We start from the raw sequence: 23,951 nt of genomic DNA on the forward strand, positions 1-23,951 counted from the left end.
AGGGCCATTGTTTACAGGGCCACAAGAGATGCGCTTTAGTCACAACAATGTTTCATCCTGGCCCCACTTTCAGGTCAGAAACTTTCTTTGAAAGTGGGAGAATATTATGCCATTAAAAAACAAACCAACCAAAAAACAAAACAAAAACCAAAAAACAACAAAACCCCCAAAACAAACAAACAAACAAACCCCAAAAAACAAAAAACAAAAAAATCAAAAAACAAAACGCCAAAAACCCAAAACAAACAAACAAACAAACAAACAACAACAACAAAAAAACCAAAAAAAACCACCAAAAACCAACCAACCAAACAAACAAAAAAAAACCACACCAAAAAATCCCAGGAACTCATTATACAGGACCAGTTCCTGAAGCAGTTTTTCTGATAAGCTCCAGAGGAACTGAACCCGAGGATTGTTCAAGGCCAAGGCCTAGTAAGCATTTTTCAGATCATGGTGCAGCCTGGGGGGCAGGGATACACCACCATTTATTGGCATCCAACTGGTAAGAGTGGGATAGACTGGAGTTCCCATTCTCCAAAGGCTTTATCTGCATTCAGTGAGGTACAGCTAGATGTTCATCCTTGGCATTACTTCTTTCTGTCATAAGGGAAGTATCTCCACTATACATTTTTCCTCATCTTGTCCCATAAACATTTCAAATAAACATTTGTTACTAGTTTGAATGAGTTTCCCTAACATTTACACGTAGAATTTTTATTTTAAATCTTATCAAATAAGAAGTGGTCAGAATCTTCAAGATTTGAGGTTCCCTTTTGTCAAAATAACCACATTAAGTTATTTGAGTTTTAAAAAAATTAGCTCAGAAGAGGCACTGAGTTTGAGGAGAATGACTCTTCAAAAGTCAAATGTCAACTCAATGATGGCAAACTTCTTACAATGTTCACAGAAAAGCTTACCCTTTTCTGTTGCCTAATGAAACCTGCAATACAGCAACTTACTGATTGTCCTGCATGGTTCACCCAAAAAGGCAGATTCAAAAAGACTGACAGTAGCCAAGTTTAATTCTTATGTGTAATTTTTTATCACTCTCAAAACACAAAGAACAATTCATAAACATATATTTCTAAAACATGCTAGGAAAGCATGTTATCACATGCTTAATCCAGAAAATATGTGGGGCCCAAGGATGAAAAAGAGTACATACAACACCACTAAAATGTATTTATGCATATGGTATTTTAAAAAATATTGTGATGAAATATAAGGTGCCAGCACTACAATATTAAAACTGCTAAAGCTCATAATTTCGAATAGAACAACCAAGGATTAGCTTTGCATTACAAACAGCTAAATCTGTCCTTAGTTACAAAAAATGCACAAGCTTCTGTTAACACAGTCCATCTTGTGAGATTCAGCTTCAGGTTTTACACAACACAGTTGATCCTCGAGGTAGATTCCATCCCATACTGAAGGTGAACATGTTGTCTATGGGGTATACCAAATTCAGCAGCTCACACAGCATCCATCAATCAACACAACTAATTTGAGAGCTCTTTGTTTATGCATTGAAAAAAAAGCACTTTGCCATACAGGGTTTGGTTTCTTACCGGAAAGATCACCAAAGGGAAGAAAGGAGAAACACTGATACAAATTAATCTCATCAAACCCTTTTTAACAGATACTTCCCCCAGCATGTGCAGGGAATGGATTCCCATGCGAATCTCTAGTCAGACAGTACAGTCTGTGAGACAAAGAAAACTTCAGTGCCAGGTGTTCTTATCTTTCTTATGTCCAGTCAAAATATACTGGCTGAGCTGCGCAGACTCCTTGCAGTGACAGAAACGAAGGGCCCATAGGCAAACCAAGTAAGAGCAAAGATCTCATGACAAGTGGAGGGAAAAAAACCCCAAAACCCCAGACTGCCTTAAGACAGTATCTGTAGGCTGGCACTGTATCTGTTCTCTCCACCACCTCTACCACTCATGCTCCCACCAAACTGGTACTGCCACCAAAGCTGACGTATTCTGCCTATCCCCTACCCCAATCGTTAAGTTTTCTAACTTCACTAAGAAAACATTGCATGGAAAAAAACCAATGGAGGGGACAGCAAAGTGCATCATGATTGTATAATAAACTTTGGAACATAGAAAAACCTTTTGAATTAATGCACACACACACAAAAAAGATGCACACACAAAGAAACCAAGGAAAATAGGTGAAAAATACTAAATTTCAGAAAAAAATTGTTCTTAACTATACATAAAACTTATCTGTGAAGGCACATAGCCACACTGAGGCATCACTTTCCTCTAGAGATCTAAGTGTCCTCCTAACTGAGAATGTCTTGCAGTACAAGGCATTTGAGAGGCAAAACCCAGCTGATGTTGCAGGATACCTACCTCAAACAGAACAAATTTGCAACAGGTCTGTGGTGCAAACACAACAGTGACTTGGGATGAATTACACCGAGAAGCAACCTCTTGCCAGAATTCACTGGCCTAGGAGTAACACACTGATTTAATTTTCTCATTAGAAAATTCATTTCTGAATAAATTATATTTTAGCATAAATTTCTGTGTGTCAACAGAAGCACAGTGTGTGTTGGATCAGCCTGCCTTTCTCCATGTTAAAAACTAGTTTTATTTTTGGCTTCTTAGATTTTGTGGTCTGAAAAGGTAGTTTTCCAGTCAAACTGCAAGTGTCAGAAAACAGAAGTTCTGCATAATTTGCTCAAGACTGTGCAGAAAAATGCATTTTAATCCATATCTAGTCCATGGATAGCAATGTTTTCTCAGTGCTGAGTCCATTTAATGCTTTTGAGGTCAATTCCATCCTGCACCATTTCCCAGAGAGGGCTGTAAAGAAAAGGAGAAAACTGAGGGCTAGTTAAAATGCACAGGACATCATCAACAATAATTAAACAGATTTTTTCAATGACACAAGGAATTAGGAGATATCTATCTGCCTGTCTTGCCCTTCTGGAGGTCAGTGAGCTTCAGGTGATCAGCCCTCAACTGTGTTCTCAACCAAAAATACAAGAGATGAGAGGGCAGATGCTCCACCTCATTTCCTGCTCCTACTTTCAGCATAAAGCACTGGTGTCTCTGAGACTGAGCCCTAGCATTTTTACTGTCCAGATTAGTCACCAGTCTTTCAGTTTCATCAGAATAAAACAATTTATCAATACATTAACTCAGTAATACCATCTCTGGCTTAAAATCTCCTAGGTACTGCCCTATGTGCCTGCCCTACTCATATTCTTTCTCTGAATAGAAAAGGTTTGGTGTCAGGTTTGTTTCCTTAGAAATTTGTGACTAATGTTAAAATCAAGCTCCTACCCACCCGGGGGACAATGTTGCTGATATAGAGAAATACCAGCAAATTCCTGAAGCAAACAATTACTTGCAAGTAACTAAATCCAATTCTTCCCATGATTATCACACCTACAAAGTCTTTGTGTTCAATGAGACAATATCTCACCTCATTTCCCTCAGCCTCTTCACATGCTGTATGCACTTCTGCACTGTATAATCCACTTCTTCTTCTGTAGTGAAACGACCGATGCCAAACCTAAACCAAAAGAAAATCATTAAGGAACTGAATAACAAGTACATGAAGAGGGTGGAACATATCTACTATTTATTTTTATCAGGAAAGAAAAATATTTGGAAGCATAAGGGCAGACCACACCACACACCTTATAGATGAGTGAGCCAAGTCTTCATCTGTTCCGATTGCCCGCAAAACATAGGAAGGCTCCAGAGAAGCTGATGTGCAAGCACTGGGAAAGGGTAGGCAGGGAAATGTCAGACTTTTGCTTAATCTCCTCTAACAAAGAACAGGTCACTTACCTCTTTACAACACTGTCTATCAACTTCCCCAGCCTCCTAGAAACCACAAGTGAATACAAGCAAGTAAAGTGATATTTCTGCTACTGAAGAAAAAAAGAATACAAGAAGCAGGCATTATTGAGAAATTAGAGTAATAAATTAGGAGTATAAGGAAAGGAGAGAGAATACAGGTAATACACAAGAATAAACACAATGCCACATAGAGGCAGCAGGAATGCAGATTAAGAAGTAGCTGAAGTAGAGGCTGTGAAAAAAAGACAGAAACTATCCAGAGAAGGTAACACGCCAGGAACATAAAAGGAAAAAAAAAAAAAAGACTTCACAAGCTGCTGTTTGGCAGCAGAACAAATAAATGAAAAACAGTGCACAGAGGGATCCAGAGCAAGATGATTGCAGTTGTCAATAGAGAGAGCTTCCACTTTGCAGCAGTATACAGAACTGGTTACATGACTCAGTTGGCCGTGACTCAGTTTTTACAGGTAGCAACATGCAGTGCCAATTGGAGAGCTGTAAAAAGCTCCCCAGTGCACTAAGTAGAGACTCAAAAGAGATCTTCACATTACAGAAGTGTTTGGCTTCAGGGACAGTCATGTGGAGACTTGCTCTTCCTCCTCATAGTGCCAACTAGTTTCTAATTAGGATATGTTGACCGCTTTGTTCTCAAAGGTGAGAGAAGGAGAGGAGGGGCATCTTTACACTCCATCATTTCATCCTGAACATCAGGTTTGTCTGGGTAACTGAAATATTCCTCATCACTCCTGTAGTCAGGAGAGCTCCATAAAAGCACATGCAATTTTCTTTCTCACTTTTGCATTTAACACAGGAACTATGAGCTGATTTAATTCAGATATGTACCCAGCTTCGCTAATTGCAGTAAAAATCTGCCGAAGGACAGAAGCTGTTCAAATCTTGGTGGCCTTTAGAATAAAAGTGTCACCAGTAGAAGTTAAGGCTACTCAAATAACCAGTTTGCAAGACTAGTCAGTAGGAAATTCTAGGTTAATTTTGTGGTTTTGTGGGGGTCTTTCTGTTAGGATATTTTTTTGCTTGGTTTTTGTTTAGTTTTGTTGTTGTTTGTTTTTTTCTTCCAGGATAAATAAATTTGACCTTCAGTTGAAATGTGTCCCTAAACACCACTGTAGAATGTAATCAATGCCAGGCTGCTCATTAACTGAGTATGTGAATACAGGGCACAGAGGAAACTACTACTTAGCTTTTACCTTCATTAGCAGATGCTATTTTCTCTCCAAAATATACACTGCTATCCTTCCCATACATTCCACATACCTTCCTGAAGACAGAGCCACATCTTTCAGAGCCATCAGAAGACTCTCCCCTTCCACATATGCAAAAGATAAATTGATGCATCCTACATACACATAAATAAAATAGAAAAAGGAATCCATCAACTGAAATCTCAGGCAAATTGTCCCCTGCAAGGCAGGATTTGCATCATGTGCTCAAGTGCATTATTCAGCCATAGCCATTAACATCAAGGAGCCAGACAGTACTAACGGGCTCAGAATTTTGCTTGAGTTACCTGGATAGCGATGCTTTTGATCTCCATTCATCACCACATCAGGAACTTCACTCATTATTTTTGTAACCAATCGTTCTGCCAATTGTGAGATTCGCTTATGGTCATACTAACAGAGAAACCAGAAAAGACACAAATAATAAACAGTGTACACTCAGACCTCACTCAAACTGCTTCATGTCACCAGTTGCAAGCAGAATTAAGTAACTGGGTTTGGCCAGACAAGGGAATGAACATAGCTGAAACTTAAACTGTTAAACTTTGCCTGCTCTAGACACTGTTTTAAAAGAGAATAACCTCTTGGCTTGTAGCTAGCTCAGTTTTCACAAATGTTTCAAACCATTCAGAAAGATCTACCTACACAAGCTGCCAAACCGACTTTCATAACAGCATTGAGTTCTTTGGGTTTAAAGACAAGTTAGGCAGTGCAGAAGATGATGCATTTTGCACACAAGAAAGGGCTCCTATTATGACAAGTGCCTCTTATTTCCCAGGAGCTCTCTAACTGTACCACAGAAAGACATGGACTTGCAAATGACTATGAATTCAGCTTTTACAGTAAGTAACCTGCATGGTGAGAACTGCCCATGTGCAGTGTCTTCCTCGAGACTGAAAAATGAGGTCACTTATACCAAGAAAGCAGTAAGGTGTAGGATCAGCTTTGGCACACAGGACTGGCCACATGCACACATGCAATTCATGCTTGTTTACACTTGAAAAAGTTAAAAGAAAACCAGGCTAGCTCCAACACCAGTTGGTTTTAAAATGCCGTAACTCTGCCAGGCAAGGAGGAGAATCCAGATTGGAGGTTTGTGCAGAATTCAGACTCTGCAGGATCCCTAGCCTCAACTTCCATAATCACACAGCTCAGATGGTGGAATTCTGCCTATCTCCTGGAAAGAAGCCTGATCCTTGGGTGCAGGTATCTGGCCTATGCATCCCATTGTCACTGTAAGTATTTTTACATTCCAGCTGTAAGGAAGACATTGGTGCCCACAAACCAATGTAGCAGCATACAGAGGCTCAGACACCAGACCTAGCAAGTAAACTTTACTGTCCAAGCTAGAAAAAAAAAGAAAATAAATTCTTAGTTGCAAAGATGCAGTAAACTTGAAATTATACTTAATAGGTGCAATACACATAATAACAGACTGGGAAGTTTTATTTTTTCAATATACATTATATAAACATGGCAGTCATTTCAAAGATGTTGCTAATACACATGTGCATAATGGAGAAGTAAATACAAGCACATAAAAACCATATTTCACTAAAACTGTCAATTGTAGCCTTGTTGTAGAAAACTATGACTCTTCAAGAAAAAAGAAACTTTAGAAAGAACTTACAATCACCCAAAAACATCCCTTAAATTCTCAAAACATTCACTTAATGCTAAAACATGAGAATCAAATTTAACTCAGTTACATGGCTGCAAAAAGACCTAAGGAATCCAAAACTTAAATGGTGCTTTTACACTATTTTCTGGAACCCAGGAAAAGTATCTTGCTGCACATACCTCCATCTCCTGCTGTGCCACTTCACATGCTGCCCCCAGTCCCACTGCTAGAGGTGTGGGCACAGTCCCAGACCGCAGTCCTCTCTCCTGGCCTCCCCCACTCTGCAGGGGCTCTAGCCTGACACGTGGTCGACGGCGAACATAGAGAGCACCAACCCCTTGGAAGCAAGGAAAGCTGTTTTACCATAGGCCCAGAGTTCTGAAATTATGAACAGGGACTCCAAGCTTTGGTAACATTCCTTATTTCCACAGCAAAAACACATGTGGACACTTAACTGGGGAAAAATAAAGCGAACGAGTTCAGTGTTATTCTCTAGGAAATGGTGTTTGTCCCCAATAACCATGTTGAGGCTTGCAGAGCTTCAGCCATGGGAGCTCAGCTTCTTCCACTCTGCTTCAGTCACCCAAGGACTCAGTGCTTCTCTTCCTTCCCACAATTCCTGTACACAGCTGAAGTTCAGCCCCTTGCACTAAAGTTTTTATGGGCATTCACTAGTGTTCTCTTTACTGACTTCCAAATTCTTTCCCTCGATTACTAGACTAGCACCAGTCCCAGGAGTGCTCTCCCTTTCTTCTCATTAGGAAGACTCATTAGTGGCAACAATTTTCAGCGAGTGGATTAGATAAGCCAGTTTTGCTAGTCAGTCACTTTAGTGCTCTACTCTCCTCACCTTGAAACCAAATTTTCATGTCTTTGAGTGCCCTGGTACACTTAATAAGTGACTGTCACCACAGGAAGGACAGCTGCAACTTCCCGGCATAACAAATGGTGAAAATTTATGTCTATCACCTGTCCAAAATTACTAGTTGAAAACTTAGTCCTTGTCCAGAGATAATGTCTTCAGCTCTCAGCAGAACTCAGAAAAAAAAAACCAAAAAACCCTTGTTGAAAAATAAGAATTTTGTCTTTTGTTTCTGAATAGGATAACAAAAGTTATAATATTATATATATAATGTTATATATAATATAATGTTATAAATTAAAATGCTGTATGTATAGCATACAGCAAACCTGATTTCTGGCTCTGTAACACCCACTGTCACAAACCAAATAGACCTTGACAATAATAATAGCTGAATTTTTAGTATTTGTCAGTCAACCAGAAAATGTATAGCTGGATATTAAACCCCATTCTGCAAAGAAAATGCACAAATGGAGTTGGAATGGAGCCACTGGAAGTAGATAACAATCAAAAATCACCAATCAGGTACCTTTTGGTCTCCTTGTTTCAAATCACACTCTGGTCTAAACTTTGCTCTATAACCAAGTGATTTCATTTCAATAATTTCAGTATTAGTTCTGCTTCACACCAAGCAGATGACTCCTGAAAAACCCACTGCTGCTATGCTGCCACCATCGTACAACACACTTTCTTTTTTCAGTGAAGCCACCTCAACCCATCTAGCATTGAAGATCTGCTTACTGCAGCTCTATGCTGGCAGCAGTACCTGAGCTACTCTGAAGTCTGTCCAACACCATTCAGAACAGCTTTCTACAGCTTAAGTAACTGACACTGTGACAAATGGATTTGACTTCATACCTTGTGTTGTTACCTTAAGGTAGGTATGGAAACAACAATTCCCTATAAAGCACTTCAGTGAGTACCTTTGGGCCCATAAATTTTATGGCCACTGATGCTCATTAAGTCAATTTTCATGTTGTTGACGTCCATAGGAATTTTACCAATCGCTTGTGCAGCATCCGTGTGGAAGAAAACCTTATGTGCACGGCAGATCTCACCTGTAATAAAAACACCAAACCAAAACCAGATTACCTTAACTAATTGCTATGATCCCAAAGATTCCAGCACTGGATCTAAAGCATGACTGAATCTAAACCAACAGCAAGTTATTGAGCTATCTGAGGTGACAAAGGCAGAAATGAGGGCTGTGATGTTTCTTTTATACTGAAGTGGCTAAAGGTGTGCAGGGGCTACTGTAGTTTGATGCCTTGGCACAGGTTTAGACAGGTAAGACTACAGTGAATTTCTCCAGCGGAGAAGTTAAAAAGTCTTCTACTGTTAAAAATTGAGATTCCAAATCCACACCTAACAAGTTTAAGAAGAAATGGTTACATGAAATATCAAAGTCTCCACACAGAAATGACTCCACAGTTGGAAAATATTGGTTTTTCTTGGTTCTTTTTCTTTTCAACGTCCAGTACAAGCCAGCCTTCCTTTCAAGTTTCTATTTGCCATGTATTTTTATGTCATTCCCTCTATTTTCCAGGTTTTCCAACACTCAGCTTCAAAAACATTCTCACAACACACACTTATTACTACCACATGAAGTCAGCTGAGCTGGTCACCAGGCTAAAATATATGAAGAAATAATGTATTGTTCATGGGCAGTAAATGTAACTATTATTTATTTGTGTCATCAAAAAAATCACAATACATCTTCCACAGGATCTGCACAGCTGCATCCGAGACCTCTCCTCTGCACAAGAGGTTCAACATGGTACTTCACAGGACAAGTAACCCCCTGTGGTCCAGCAAGGTCAGGCCACAGGCAATACCAGGCCACAGGCCACACAGTAACAGGGCCTCAGGTTCCCTCTGCAAGGCCTCAGGCCTGGCCTGTTGGACCTGTTCAAGGTGTTAGGAGAACATACCAGGGGGACTACAGCTGGCACCAGCTGTCTCTGGCATTTAAACATGGGACCATAGTAAGGACCTTGACAATATAAGCACAGGAGGAAAAAAAGAATCCTTGAGGCTATAAGCAACTCACTGATGGTCAAATGCTTGTCAACAAAGAAACAGAATCAACCTTGAAAAACTTTGGCAAAAATGCTGCTTTGAGCTTAATGGAGAAAGAAATAAATGCAGCAGCTAAGGAAGAAAACCAGATGCATGAGATGCCTTCCACAGCCTAAGAAAACAATATCCTATGGAATATGTACTCCAGAGCAGTCCAAATATTGTCCAAAAACTCAAACATCTTATCAAAGGCTATCTTGAATATGAAGGTGTGCTGGTTTTGGCTGGGGTAGAGCTAACTTTCTCCACAATGGCTAGTATTGGTCTGTGTTTTGGATTTGTGCTGAATACAGGGGTAATAATAGATGTTTCTGATATTGCTGACCAGGGCTTGCACAGAGCCAAGGCCTGTTCTGCCCCTCATATGGCCTTACTGGCAAGGGGGCTGTGGGTATGTGAGAGGCTGGGAGGAGACACACCCAGGACAGGTGACCCAAACTTACCAAAGGGATATTTCAGACCGTGTGACATATGCCATACACTCTTAGTATAGAAAACTGGGAGGAAGAAGGTGGAAGCGGAAGACATTTGGAGTGACGGTGTTTGTCTTCCCAAATCACCACTGCATGGGATGGGGCCCTGCTCTCCTGGAGGTGGATGAAGACCTGCCTGTCCATGGAAAGCAGTATGGAATTCTTTGTTTTTCTTCGCTTGTGTGCATGGTTTTTGCTTTCCATATTAAACTGTCTTTAACTCAACCCATGCATTTTCTAGCTTTTACCATTCCAATTGTCTCCCTGATCTTTCTGGTAGGGGAGTGACTGAGTGGCTGCAAGGTGCTTGGTTGCCAGCTCGGGTGAGACCAGGTCAGAAAGGGTATCTGTATATGTTTTGCTACTGTCACAGTAAACTATCAACAAATCACCTGGGATCTAGGGATCTGGAGGATCATCAGGGAGGCACCTGCTCACCCTGCTTGCTCCAACAACCGTGGTTCTCCAGGGTCTCCCTTCATCTGCTCTGAGGTCCCTGTCACTCCACCTGCCAGCTCAGAGCCTGGCTCACCCTCTCCCTGCCTCCTGTTCCAGAAGCATAGCTCTTCAGTGGGCTTTTGGCCTACAAAGCAATTGTTTATGACTCTATACGACAATACTGGGGGAAGGATTGTCCAAGTGTGGTGCTCGCTGTCCTCTCCCACTCCAAATCCTGCACATTTCTCCTCCTAAACACTACAAGTGCTCAATAAATCATTATAGTACATAAGCTCAATTTTGGCCAGTTATTCTGTACAATTTTTTAATCCATCGTACAGTCCAATGAATTGCAGCTGATCCATCCAGAGCAATGCTCACCATAAAGGTAGTGAATTTCATTCCCATTTCTCTTTTGAAATCAATTTTTATTTGGGACAGCAGTATTATTTATTTATAGTACATTTTTTATTTGAAAATATTTATGTTATTATTTTTTCCTTAGCTATATTACACCTAATCTTTTGCATCAGTTACATTTGGAGATGAAAACATAATCTAAAATGAAGCAGAAGCAACCTTAGCTGGCATCTAGAAGCCACAGTGTACTTACCAATGTCATGTATTGGCTGCTTTACTCCTATTTCATTATTTACAGTCATTACAGAGACCAAACTTGTATCGGGCTGGAATGCAGCCTCCAGCTCCTGTTGAAAGATTCAGAAGGACAAAACTTGTGACTAACAGAGAAGCAGGATTCCTGTGCACATCTTCAATTTACCAGCAACTCAACCATCAGTCCCTCATTTGCAACAAACACTTAGGGTTCTGACAAACAGCCCTGGGGAGAACACTAACCCATGTGAACATTAAATGCCTGTAGGAAGAGGAGCGAATCAGTTGTGTTTCTGCATGTCCTAACCCTTCAATGCACCTGGCACCACACTTGATTAAATAAAATCTCAACAGGCTTTGCTATATCCCATATATGTCTCTGAACTATTTTCTTTAATGAATTAACCCCCCACAGTACAGCTTAAGCCTCTTCCAGCCAATGCGAGGCTGGCTGTAAAGGAACTGCTCTTTATACAAAGTCACATCACATCTGCAGCAACATGCTCAGAAAACATCACTCGTTACTGTACCTACAGGCTGATCCCTTGGTCACATCACAAACCACTGCTCTCCATGGCAGGTGAGGGACTGGGAATAGAACTGTTGCTGCCCTGTGCTACAGGACGTCAACGATGAACTAAAAACATACAACTTCTAAATTTTAGGGCTGCAGCCAGTACATACAGAAGGGCTGGCTCATGGACAGCCATAGGAAGTACTGTAATCAGTGAAACAGTGCCTCAAGTACTGGGCTCCTTATAGGGTACTCAACAGCTCCACCTGCACAGCAGCAGCTGAACGGTGGGACAGGAGGTGGATGTTCTGGTTGTGAAAAAGTGTAGGATGTTAGACAGAACAGAAAATCCTTCTCCAGATCTGACAGATTTAACTGTGATTCTCATACTACTTTATGATATTTATTATCCTTTTAGAGGAGACAAGGTTTTGAGCATGAATTTGAAGCAAAAGCTTCTTCCTTTTTTAGTTTCTTTCTGTCAGTAACAACTTACCTTCAGGTCTATGAGCCCATTTTTTTTAACAGGTAGATATGTGATGTGAAAACCTTCTGTTTCCAGGGAACGACAAGAATCCAACACACACTTGTGCTCTGTTTGCGTAGTAATGATATGCTTTTTTCTGGATTTATAGAACCTTGCAACACCCTGTCAGGCACAGTCCATGAAAAAGAAATTGGCCACTGAAGTAAGCAGGCATTACACAGTATGATTGGAAATAAGAAATTACTACTTAGATATAGTTCATTTGGATCTTTCCTCTTTGACCCAAGTCATGAATCTAAAAGGTACTGACAGATAATCCACACTACGTATCTCCATCAGCACCTGCTTTTCAAAGCATCTTTCAAAAACTTTGTGAAAATCTTTATTGCTGTTAAGCTGTAGAAGCCATTAACCAAAGCATTTTTTTGAAAACTTTTGCAATGGAGTCATAAACACTGAGAAGTCTGAACAACCACATACTACATACAAAACCTAGTCTTCATAAGAAAAAGGTTTCTAATCTGCATGTCCACTATATTTCACAATAAAGATTTTAATTACATAAGCAGAAGGAATGTATTTAGTGCATGTGAGATAAACATCAAATATTTTACACTGCCCTCAAAATCATGTCCCAGGCATCAAAACATTCGTCCATATATTTCCTCCACATATGTAACAGAGTATCACAAAAAGTAAATCCAGAAATGCAAATATGTTATACTCCAACATATTATTAACATTTAAATTGTTGAGAGACGCACACAGTTCTTAAATACAAAATTTTAACATAATAAATAAGAATCAGTATAAACTTTTTACCTTAATTGCCATATTATTGGACTCTGTTGCACCACTGGTAAATATAATTTCCCGTGAATCAGCTCCTATTAAATCTGCAACTTGCTGTTTAAAAAGAAATACAAATTTGACTTGTTAAGAAAACATACAATAAATTCACTACAGCAAAATATATGTGAAACGTTTTCAAGAATACTCCCTTGAGCTTCAAAGGATTACAGATGCTACCTAACAAAGTTATGCTAAAAATAGTCTAAATATCTGAATTATAAAATACACAAGGAATCCACAGTCATTAGAAGTGGTATTAAGCACTAACCTGTTATAACACAGATAAAAGCTTAAGTAGACAAAAACCCATTACATATTACTTAAAAAAATGAAAAACATCCTTCCCTAAGATTAGAAGAATGATAAGATATGGAGTTAGTCCAATGACTGCAGCAACGTGCTTGTGACTCCAGGAAACCAATAACAATTTCACTTAAAGTATTGGTTTATGCCACTTCAGTTGCTCTAATCTCACTGTTGGAGCAAGTGCCAGCTTCTGCACCTCGGACTGGAGAACCCTGGGAGTCCAGACAGATTGGGGAACAAGAGGCTGGAGAGCAGCAGCACAGAAATCTGAGACCTGGAGGTTTGGGCTGAGGGCAAGTGGAACAGGAGCCAGCAGTGCCCTGGCAGCCCCAAGGGTCAGCCTGTCCTAGGGGACATCAGGCCCAGCATTGCCAGTCGAGCAAGGGGGAGACTGTCCTGCTCTGCTCTGCACTGGGGAGGCTGCACCTCAAGTCCTGGGGGCAGTTTGGGGCAAATCTATATAAGGATATGAAGTTATCAGAGAACATCCAGAGGAGGGCCATGAAATGGTTAAGGGCCTAGAGGAAAGTCTGTAAAACAAACAGCTGAGGTCACTTGGTTCCTTCAGTCTGAAGAAGAAGAAACTGAAGTCAGACCTCAGTGGGGGCTGCAGCTTCCTCATGAGGGGCATCAGAGAGGCAGCTCTCTGCTCTCGGTGACCAATGACAAGGCTTGAGGAAACAGATAGAGCTGTGTTGAGGAAGTGTAGGTAGGATAGTAGGAAAAAAGTTTTTTACCCAGAGGGTGGTCAGGCACTGGAACAAGCTCCCCAAGGAAGTGGTTACAGCCTTAAGCCTGCCATAGTTCAAGGAGTGTTTGGAGAATGCTCTCAGGTGGTGGGATTGTTGGGGCGTCCTGTGCAGGGCCAGGGTTGGACTTCATGATGCTTGTGGTTCCCTTCCAACTTGAGGTATTCTATGAGTCTATCTTTTCCTACAATAAATCTACTAAAGTACAGTTAAGCAAAGAGGAAGCTGCTAAATCCAGCCTACAGAGAACCGGGATTTTTTTCTTCCTTTTTTGTTAGGTTCTTTTGACCCTGATTTTCCTCAGCAGCAGGAAAACCAACGCAACCAACAATCAACAACTCACCCGCCTCGCTTTCTCCATGGCAGCCTCACTTTCCCAGCCATAGGCGTGGGTCCTGGAGTGGGGGTTGCCATAGTAGGCTGTCAGGTATGGGAGCATGCTGTCCAGGACTCTGGGATCCTGTGGAACACAAACCACCCAGCCTTAGAAAAGGAGAAGGGAAACTATATCTGTTCTCTCTGGACATAGCCCCTTGCCACAGTATCAGCAGCACTTCTGTGGCAGTGTCTTGCTTTAGCCTAGGCCTGACCTTAAAAACTTGAGGCTATTACATGTTACGTGTAACACAAGTTATGCTCTGTGCACATAACCCTGATCTGCACCGAAGGTCAAAGAAGAACAAAATCATTTGAGAAAACAGAATCACAGACTAGTGTGGGTTGGAAAAGACTTTAAAGCTTATTTTGTTCCACGCCCCTGCCACGGGCAGGGACACACCATCCACTAGATCCGGTTGCTCCAAGCCCCATCCAACCTGGCCTTTCTTCTGAGCAGAAAAAAACCAAAGTCTTAAAATGTTAAGAAAAATGTCAGATCAGTATTTTGGCTGAATTCACTTCCTGCTTCTCTCAACTGTCTCCACTCCCGCAGGGGTCGGTGCGAGCCCCTTCGCGGCTCGGCCACGCTCCGGCCCTGCGGCACTGGGGCTGCCCATCCAGGGGGCTGCCCCGGCGTAGACACAGCCCTTCCGGGGAATGCCCGAACTGCCCTGTGGTGACAGGAACAGCCTGTGTCGCTACAGGTGGCGCCGAACGCCGCCTCTGTCCCCCACGGCCGCTCGAGACACACGCGACCGCTCGGGCAAGAGAACCGGGAGTGTGGGGGCCCCGCTCCGCTTCCCGAGCTCGGTACGGCCCTTACCAGCGGGGTGGTGGCCTGGACATCCATGTAAAGCGGCCGAGGAGCACCGCCGCCATCGATGGCTCGCCCTGAGGGGAGAAGAGGGGGAAAGCTGCTGCTGTCAGGGGCCGGCAGGAGCGGGGGAGCTGTTCCTTCCAAGACAGGGGCTCTGCCCGACCGCGGCCTTACCCGATCCCGATCCCGATCTTGGTCCCGGTCCCGGTCCTGGTCCCCCCGCTCGGAACCGCCGCGGGGCTCGTTCGCCCCTCAGGGCCGCCAAGCGCCGCCACAGCAGCATAGCGCGCGACGCACAGAGCAGGGCGTGCCCCCCTCTTCTTGTACGTCACGGCGCGCGCCGGAAGCGAGGCCCAGACAGGCGGAGGCGCGGTGCGGCCTAGCGAGGTACGGGCGGGGCGGGGACCCGGGAACGGGAACGGGAACGGGAACGGGGCGGGGGCGGGGGCGGGGCGCTAGTGAGGTAAAGCGCGCGCTGACGACCCCGGTTCGCCTCTGAGAGTTCTTGCGCCTAGCAACGGCGATGGCCGCCGTTCCCGGGGAGTCCACGGCCTCCACGGCCTGAGTATCTGCACTAAGTCCTCGGCCTGGCCTCGATCTCCCTAAGGGTGGGTTCACTGCCCGCTCCTCTGCCTCCGAGACCAAGCGGCAGCCGGTCGGGCCAGCAGTGGAGGCTCGGTCAGGTGCCGCGTGTGCTGCTCGCTAGGGACTGAGAACACACAGGGTGAGGCCCCGAAACAGCCTCGGTAGCCACAGCGGCGCTCGCAGGAGCTTATTGAGTGGAAACGAAGCCGTCGATCCCTCCTTGTCCTTCCTATCTGACAGGCAAGGAAACAAGCCTGGGAGCCAGCACAACCTCCTGCGCTGCACGCGCGAGAAGCTCTGAGCTGCACAGCCTGGCCTGCCAGCCCAGTTTGGTTATAGAAGTCTGTTAGACAAAGCAGTAAATCGATGTGGGTATTGTCCTTTCTTTTTTAGATGCCGGTGACCGTGGGCCCATATGGGCAGTCGCAGCCCAGCTGTTTCGACAGGATAAAGATGGGTTTCATGATGGGTTTTGCAGTGGGCATGGCTGCAGGAGCGCTGTTCGGCACATTTTCCTGCCTCAGGTATGCCAAGGAAATGGCTTCCACAGACAAGTGGTGACAGGGAGATAGCCAGAGAGAAATGGTCATGCTGTGGGGTTGGGAAGGGGTTGGGTCTGGTCCTGTGCCAGTCCCATGAGTGACTCTCTGTCTGTGACTCCCAGCTACTGCTGTAAACCCCTGGCCTAAAAAATGTGAGTGTGGTGCTGGCAGGGCATCACCTCTGGGTGCCCTGTATGCCAGGAGGTCACAGTTTCACGGACCTTTTCTTGCCTCTTGTAAGGAAGGTTCATTGGGAAGCTGAGGCTGTGGAGGATCACCTTCAGGAGGAACCAGATGAATTGTCTATGCAGATACATGTGCAGCCCTCTCCTGGCCCTAAGGCTTCCTGAGGTGCTCTGTAAGCTCTCAGTGTCTGCATCGTGGTCCCTTTGTGTGTCCCATGCCCTGCACAGAGGCAGTTACCAAACTGACCCTGAGTCTGAATGGCAGGGGTGTGGGTACGCCCATGGCTCGCATTGGCACAGTCCCACTGTGCAATGGAGAGTGACAATATTCCACCTTCCCCTGGAACTCAGCACGCTGACATGAAAACAAGCTGTGTTTGTTGCTCTGTGTTTGCTCTGGTACTATTGACTGGCTTTGCACATTTATCTATGACAAAGAATCACTGAAGTCAGCTCTTTCATACTTTGCAGAACTCTATTTGATGGTTTTTACCTGTGATTAAACATGGGAGATGATTTGGTAGTGAGGTGAAGGAGGAAGAGGTACAAATCTTAATCCAATGGGAGTTTGAAGTTTTCTAATCTCTCTCAGTTCCCAGAGGGTAAGCAGCATTATGCTGGCAGAAGATACATATTAAGGGCATTTAGAAGGATCAGTGAGAGTGGTTCTGTTGTACTTGAATGACACAGCTACAGTACTTCTGCTGTTCTATTTTTGAGAGAAAATCTTATGTTTTAAGAATGAAGTGCATGAAATTCCTTAGACTCTTAAGTCACTGCACTGTTTAAAAGCCAAATATTACAAGAGCTTCTTGAGACAGAACGATTATTTTTGTTTTAGTCTGACATCAGATAAGTGAAAAATGGAGAACAGAAACACCTTTTGAAGTTTCTAGGCCTTTCAGGTGTCCCATATTAAAAACACAGAGTCAGTAGTAAATAAAAATTTAATTTTAAGTTGGTGATATTAAAAGACTGCCACTGCAGCTCGAGAGGATGGCAGTACGACAGCTCAGACAACTCTTTGTACTCTGGCAAGTGAAATACTTGGCCAGCATTTTTTTTCCCGTATTAAGGGTATTTGGGACACCAGGATGCAAAGCTGTGCCTGCTAAGGGTGTGGCAGGAAGGTTCCACTGCAGGAAAAATACACATGGGCCATGTGAGGTGAGGACCACCCAAGAGCCCCTGCAGTAGCACAGGGCACTGCACCCAGTCTGTGGGGAGGCAGCTGTACAATGGCAGAGATTTAGACTGAAGAAGTGTTCAATTTGCAACCATGAGCTGATTGTCTCAGATGTTTTCTGCTGCACATGTGATCTGTCAGGTTTCAGCTTTTATATAATCCCTATGATTTTCTTTATCTCAGGATTGGCATGAGAGGACGAGAGCTGATGGGTGGAGTTGGCAAAACGATGATGCAAAGCGGTGGGACGTTTGGGACGTTCATGGCCATTGGTATGGGAATACGCTGCTAATCTGGAGTTTGGGATTTACCCCAGAGTGCCCCCACCCAGCCATTCCTCCGCTGTACAATAATAAAATCTTTAGATACCTGGAAGTGAGAGCTCTCAATGAAACAGCACAGTCTTACCCTCTGTGCTCTGCTGATTGTAAGCACACCTTTTACAAAATTTCTACTTTCTTCCCATCTCTTTCTCCCAAAACAATGAGAATTAATAATCATTTTTACTACATTGAAGTTCCTGTTTTACAGATAGAAGTACACCACACAAGTTTCTCCCTTTGGCACTTGGGCAGCTCACATTGCTGATGTGGATGTGGAGCTACTTTGTCCCTTCTTGTGGTCCTCAGTCTAGGAAAGTTAGATGGTGGGTACTTCAGATTAATTATCAAATTTCTGTCCACTTGCAAAAAAAGGTGGGTTGAAGCTGGTCACATTTCTGAATTCAAAGTGTCATGGGGCAAATGCCCTCAACACTGTAAGGGACCCGAGGATCCAGGCAGCTCCTGTAAGAGCTGTGCTTCCAGAAACAAAGCCTTTTCTTTCATTCTGGTCTAGCAGGCCTACAAGGTGGTCAGGACTTCCCTAGGAAAGCATGGGAATACCTCCTCATCCTCCCCAGCCCCAAAACCACTGCCTACAGCTGACATAGGAAAGGTGTTGGGTGTTGTTGTCTTCCACTACTTGCCTTTTGAAATAAGGCCTCTTTCTGCTCCTCCTTTAGTTCTGTGTAAGGAAGACGTGAGCTATAGCACTACCTCAACTGGCACCTGTACAGCCTGGACCTGGTACAAGTGCCTTTTCCCCAGTTTTTTAGGCAGAAACACAAATTCATGACTCAAAGCCTGTTGTCAGATAAAGCCCACCTAGAGAGCCAGCTTTACTTCTTCAGCTGTGTTACTATTCCCAGGATCCTGCTGTATTCCCAGCCCCTCTCCACTTTTACCTTTTGCTCGCTCCAAGTTCTTTGATTAAGGACAGGTCCTTGCCCCACTGCAGCTCAAGGACAGCTACAGCCCTAGAGGCTGCAGAGCAGATCCTCTCCCCACAATACTACAGAACACCCGCAGCACTGCTGCCTGCCCCACCTTCACCCACTGCCAAGGAATGTTCTGTTCTCCCTACTCTCTCCACCTTGGTCTTCTCTTAGTGGTTAAAAAGGCCAGGGAGATGGGACAGGGAGAGAAAAAGCAAAGCACAGGGGCAGGTTCCCTCTAGAAACCAGACTGAAAGCAAATGTAACTGACTCCTCCAACCCCAGGACTCTCAACCGTTTGTGAGGGATGGGAGTGGAGGTGGGCAAGAGGGCTTTGTCTCTGGCCTGAACTTTAAGCATGCCTGAGGAGGATAGGAGTTGTGCCCAGATCCTCAGCAACCATGGCCACACTGCACAGAGGGCTGGGAACAGCTTCTGCACGTACTCCGAGCACGACAGCCCATGGCGTACCTGCATACTGTGTAGTCGTATCCCAGGCACTGGGTACTGCACAGCATCTACCACTCACCTCCAGGCCTAAGCACACACTGCCTAAATCACACTGGGAGAGCAGAGAAATAAAACTTCATGAAGGCCTTTTTAAGAGAATTTTATTTGAGTGGTTCTTACAAAGATTGTTGCAATATGAAAGTCTTTGATAGAAATATCAAGCTGTCTTGTCAAACACACTGAAGTAACCCAAAAATATATTTCAGAGCTCACAGAGCTTAAAAAGAGCAAAGATTATATGCAACCAGAACAAAACACTTTTCTGTATTTCCTACCCATTTTCAGACTTGGCTGAATTCCTCCAGCTCTGCCCCACTGCACGTGTGGAAACTCATCTGGAAATGCAGAGATGTTTTGTTTGGAAACTTAGACACACCTCACAGTATTTACAAAGAAACTTTTACAGATACAATAATCAAAAGTTACCATCAAGAAATAAAACCCTTCAATCCTCCTATTCTTACCAATTATTCGGCACAAAGCAAGCTGAGTAGCTGTCTGCAGTCAGCATTCAGTAGCTTTTTGGATTTTCCATTTATACAAAAACACTAAATATGTCCCTTCATCCAGTCTCTCTCTGATACTACCCTTGAGCAGATCACCCACATTTAGTGAAATGTAAAATGTCTTTGCTGCATTAAAAGAAAGGCTCATGAAACATTAAAAATGTCATTATGTCCCATCTGCCTTTTACAGAGTACTTGTTATCTATGAGCTACTTCTCAGTTCCTACAGATCACCTTTGTCAATGTACAAGAATTACAAGGCAGAACAAGAAGTCAACAGCTTTGTATACAGTGGAAATGCTAGTTAGGGAGAATGAACACACTGCATTTCTGCTTACTTCATTTTATTTTTAAAGATAGCAGGAAGTGTACACAAAATGACATTAAATCCTTTCCTTTAGTTTTATCTAAATAAAAGATAACTCAATCTTCCTCCAAAAAATACCTATGTACAAAACTGACTAAATTAATCTTCATCGTCGAACAGGAACCAGTAGTTGGGTTGCAGTCATAGAGTCTGGGAAAAGGCTGTGGTATGTTGGAAGAGGTACATACGCTGCCGTAATCATTTTACCTAATCACAAGAGGAAAAAAAGTAAACATCAGTGTTTGTCATTTCTGTAATGGATGACTAAATGTAGGCGTGTACTTGGAACACTCACCTGCAAACCACCTCCCATGCAAAGCATTGACAGCCGCGATGGCAGCAGCGATGGAGGGACATTTCACATACACATTGCCCTGCAAGACAGAATAGCGCAGCACATGAGAAGTCAGAGACACTTCCCCAGTGCTGTTCCTCAGCCACCCCTGGACCTGGCTGGGACAAAGCCACACCCGCTCCACCAGGCACCCACTGGGATTAATCCATAACACAGAATGAGCACCAGAGAAGGGGACGGTGGTACTGGCAGGCACTACTCCACTGTGGCAGTTACTGCAACCTTCAATTTTTCTAAATAGGATTTTGCAAGATAGCCCAAACATGCATTTGACCTGCAATCACTGAGCCATGAATGGCTGATCTGTGCCTGAGAGCCTTTTAGAGAAAGGATCTAAAGGCTCCTAATCATTAACACCATGTAAAAGAAAACAGCACAAGGAGTCTGATCACCCCCAAGGCAGCCCAGCTGCCAAGGTCTATAAGCCACAAACCTCAACTACATATGCTTCACTCAACATGCAAGCTCACAGCCTGTATTCCACAAGAACCAAGCACTCCCCGTTCCCCAAGACAGAAGCAACACTTCAAGGCAGACAGATTCCTTAAAAAATTCTCCTCTATAAACATCAGCATGTCTGTCTTTACTTGAACAAGAACTGAGGCAAAGGGAAAATCCCATCCCCGCAGGGCAGGAAGAGCCTGAGATTGTTCCCAAGGCACATGACAGACTGATCTTTGAACTTCACCAGAGACACCTGGAGTTTGCCATCTTCAGATCAAGCACTGTGCCTCCCTAACCCAGAGAGCCACAACAGTCACACCCAACAACTCCAAGACATAGAGATGCCCACAGTAACGTGTGGCATTTTTCTGGCTGCCGGCTTAAAAACAGACCATCAGTAATACCCAAGGAAGATCGACTCTAGCTGAAACAGATTTTTCAGGAAAATACTACATTAAAAATTAGATTCCAGCCTTTCCTTAGCAGCTTTAGTCAGCCGGTATTAACTCTTCCCACTGCAATCTAACTCATTCCTTTCTCATGGGGCAAACCTGAGCTTAGAGGCTGGTGTTTAAGGCACTAAGGAATCAATTAACATACAGAGCTCTGCTCTCAGCCTCCCCCTGCAAAGGCACCTAAACTGCTTAAATGCCCAGATGAGGTGCAGGAACACAAAGCTGTGGTTTTCCTTAACACCCAGCAGAACAGACAGATGTGGTACATGAGCCATACACTCAGCTGGCACTGCAACTGTTTAATCCACAACAAATCACATGCTCATAAGCCAACCCCTGACAGCCCTCAGCACAGAAGTCTGGGACAGAGCCCTGAAGGTGCCTAGAATCTAAGCCTGGAAAACAGAATCGTACAATGGAAACTCTATCAGAGGGTATTTTATAGCTGTGTCATTGCTGTGCTACTATGACAAAACAGATTTCATTTTTTATAAAACATTAACTCATTACTTAGTATGTTGCAGTTTCTTTTTTTAAATCCACCTGCTAATGTGAAACAATTTTGCAGCTCCATGGGCCTAGAACCTATGTGGTTCCTGAGGGCTGGTGTAGTTTTGGGGGTGGTGGTTTTTTGGGGGGTTGTGCAGCGATTTTTTTTTTTTTTTTTTGTGTGTGTTTAGTTGTTGAGAGGGTTTTTTGGAGGTGGGAAGTGTTATGGGTTGTTGGTTATTTTGGATTTTTTTTTCTGTCAAAGAACACTTCATTTTCTCTAAATAACAAACACATTATGGGGAAGGTTTCTGCCTCTCATCAGTCCAGTAGACCAAGACCACAGGTGTGATCTTGAAGATTACAAGATGCTAGGTAAGGCAGCACATTGTTTTATGTGCTAGACTGCAGCTCCTATCTAACCTCTGTGTAACCCACAAGAAAGGGTTTTAGGTGATATTGGGGCAGCTGCATAAGACAGCAATGGTTGAGTGCTAAGTGGATCATCGGGGCAGAACAATCCCACCAAAGCACACCAGCAGGAACATGGGTTTCAGCCTTATACCTTAGCATGGAACACAAGATGACACTTTTAGGGTCAGAGAGATAGAAATTAACCCAACTGTGAAACCATCTGAAAACTGAACTTCTGTTTGGGCTGTGAATTCTTTTAAAAAAGGGTTCAAGAGAGTTAATCTATTTACAGACCTTCCAGAGTTTATACAGTCTAAGAGCTAAAATACAGAGAAGAGGTAACCAGTTGGGGTTTATGTAAACAAGGTGAAGTCAGAAAAAAAATATATTCACCAGTTTAAGATGCAGGTATTAATCTGGAATTCAGTCAGCAGCAGTGGTCTTTCTCTTCCCTGTTCTAACTCCAGGCCCTCAGACTGCCCATTGCAAGACTTTAATGTCATGACTGACCACAACTGTTTCTAAGCATGGGATGAGGCACACATTTACCTTATGCTGTAATTCTGCTGGAGCAAGAGCTCTTTTTTACTGAAGCCTGTGCTCTAGAAAGAAGCAACTGAAGTCCCTGACTTGGGGGAAGGGCACAGCTTAAGGGAAATGCCAAATGCCTGAACTAGTCACTGCTCTTCTACAGCAACTTCAGCTGGGTAAACCTTCAAGAGCAGCACTAGAAAGCTCTCATCCAAGTTACACACAATGATTCACAATAGGAGAGAACCATCTACATTCTGCACAAACTAAGAAATTTAGGTACAGTTTAGGAAAAGCCCCATATTTGTAATGCTCCCCATAGACAAAAGAAAGCAACAGAGCTCCTAACATCAGCTCAGTGTGTCACCCCTGGAAGCAGGCATACCTGAGCTGAGTTTTTGTCAACATAGATGTGGATAACTCCTCCATGTTTGTTACATTCCTCAATCACATCATCTTTAATTTCTGTGTCCCAGCCAGCTTCTTCTTCACTGTACAGGGGAAGGAAAAACAGGATAGATATCATTCACAGAAAATCCACTCCCAAAACCCATTAAACACATGCCTGCACCATTCATCAAGTCATTGACAAACAGACAACGATAAATTACTTACGTTTGAGGATTAAACATGTTGGAAAGCTGGAAGCACTGTGTTGCAAGTGGTTGTACAGAAGCAGCTGCAGCCAGAACTGTTGTAATGGAAAAAAAAAATTAGCATATCAAAGAACCCACTATGCATGGCTCTAATTTATTCAGCATAATAGAAGCAGCTCTGACTAAACAGAAATTGAAGGCAGGAAAGCAAAACTCAAAACCAGACACTACTGATGATAGATATATTTAAAATGATCAATACAAAAGCCAGC

The 23,951-nt window shown here is 43.3% G+C and overlaps 3 protein-coding genes across 10 annotated transcripts in view; 1 reads left to right on the forward strand and 2 right to left on the reverse strand.

Annotated features, from left to right (window-relative positions):
- Positions 1 to 1,021: 1,021 nt before the first annotated feature.
- On the reverse strand, positions 1,022 to 15,580 carry NFS1 (NFS1 cysteine desulfurase). Its single transcript, XM_036395488.2, has 13 exons — positions 15,434 to 15,580; positions 15,266 to 15,333; positions 14,408 to 14,524; positions 12,980 to 13,063; positions 12,167 to 12,319; positions 11,155 to 11,248; positions 8,475 to 8,609; positions 6,869 to 7,026; positions 5,356 to 5,461; positions 5,103 to 5,184; positions 3,662 to 3,745; positions 3,445 to 3,534; positions 1,022 to 2,819 (listed from the first exon to the last, which is right to left on the reverse strand). Exons 1-13 carry the CDS (start codon positions 15,540 to 15,542, stop codon positions 2,756 to 2,758), a joined length of 1,344 nt encoding a protein of 447 aa, XP_036251381.1. The 5' UTR covers positions 15,543 to 15,580; the 3' UTR covers positions 1,022 to 2,755.
- On the forward strand, positions 15,564 to 18,132 carry ROMO1 (reactive oxygen species modulator 1). Of its 2 annotated transcripts, none has more exons than XM_036395490.2 (3): positions 15,564 to 15,646; positions 16,238 to 16,368; positions 17,941 to 18,132. In XM_036395490.2, exons 2-3 carry the CDS (start codon positions 16,238 to 16,240, stop codon positions 18,047 to 18,049), a joined length of 240 nt encoding a protein of 79 aa, XP_036251383.1. In that variant the 5' UTR covers positions 15,564 to 15,646; the 3' UTR covers positions 18,050 to 18,132. The 2 variants fall into 2 exon arrangements, with proteins under 2 accessions (XP_036251383.1, XP_036251384.1); XM_036395491.2 differs by lacking the exon at positions 15,564 to 15,646 and adding an exon at positions 15,773 to 15,867.
- A 1,474-nt stretch (positions 18,133 to 19,606) lies between these two features.
- RBM39 (RNA binding motif protein 39) overlaps positions 19,607 to 23,951 on the reverse strand; it is a 28,162-nt gene continuing 23,817 nt past the window's right edge. For 5 of the 7 annotated variants that reach the window (XM_036395485.2, XM_036395484.2, XM_036395481.2 and 2 more), the window contains 4 exons: positions 23,699 to 23,774; positions 23,469 to 23,574; positions 20,691 to 20,769; positions 19,607 to 20,602 (listed from right to left, as the gene is read on the reverse strand). In XM_036395485.2, coding sequence (XP_036251378.1) covers positions 20,502 to 20,602; positions 20,691 to 20,769; positions 23,469 to 23,574; positions 23,699 to 23,774 — 362 coding nt within the window. In that variant the 3' untranslated portion in view covers positions 19,607 to 20,501. Of the gene's footprint in view, positions 20,603 to 20,690; positions 20,770 to 23,468; positions 23,575 to 23,698; positions 23,775 to 23,951 lie in introns of those variants that run through there. The other 2 variants (XR_008508662.1, XR_008508661.1) reach the window with 2 other exon arrangements.

The sequence above is a fragment of the Molothrus ater genome, chromosome 17 (genome assembly GCF_012460135.2).
Source record: "Molothrus ater isolate BHLD 08-10-18 breed brown headed cowbird chromosome 17, BPBGC_Mater_1.1, whole genome shotgun sequence".
Classification (NCBI taxonomy): Eukaryota; Metazoa; Chordata; class Aves; order Passeriformes; family Icteridae; genus Molothrus; species Molothrus ater.

Coding starts and splice junctions, on each gene's coding strand:
- ROMO1 (XM_036395490.2), top strand. CDS start 16,238: ATGCCGGTGACCGTGGGCCCATATGGGCAGTCGCAGCCCAGCTGTTTC. Junction 16,369..17,940: donor GGCACATTTTCCTGCCTCAG/GTATGCCAAGGA, acceptor TCTTTATCTCAG/GATTGGCATGAGAGGACGAG.
- NFS1 (XM_036395488.2), bottom strand. CDS start 15,542: ATGCTGCTGTGGCGGCGCTTGGCGGCCCTGAGGGGCGAACGAGCCCCG. Junction 7,027..8,474: donor TAAAATTTATGGGCCCAAAG/GTACTCACTGAA, acceptor CTTGCTTCCAAG/GGGTTGGTGCTCTCTATGTT. Junction 3,535..3,661: donor TTGGCTCACTCATCTATAAG/GTGTGTGGTGTG, acceptor CTTTTGGTTTAG/GTTTGGCATCGGTCGTTTCA.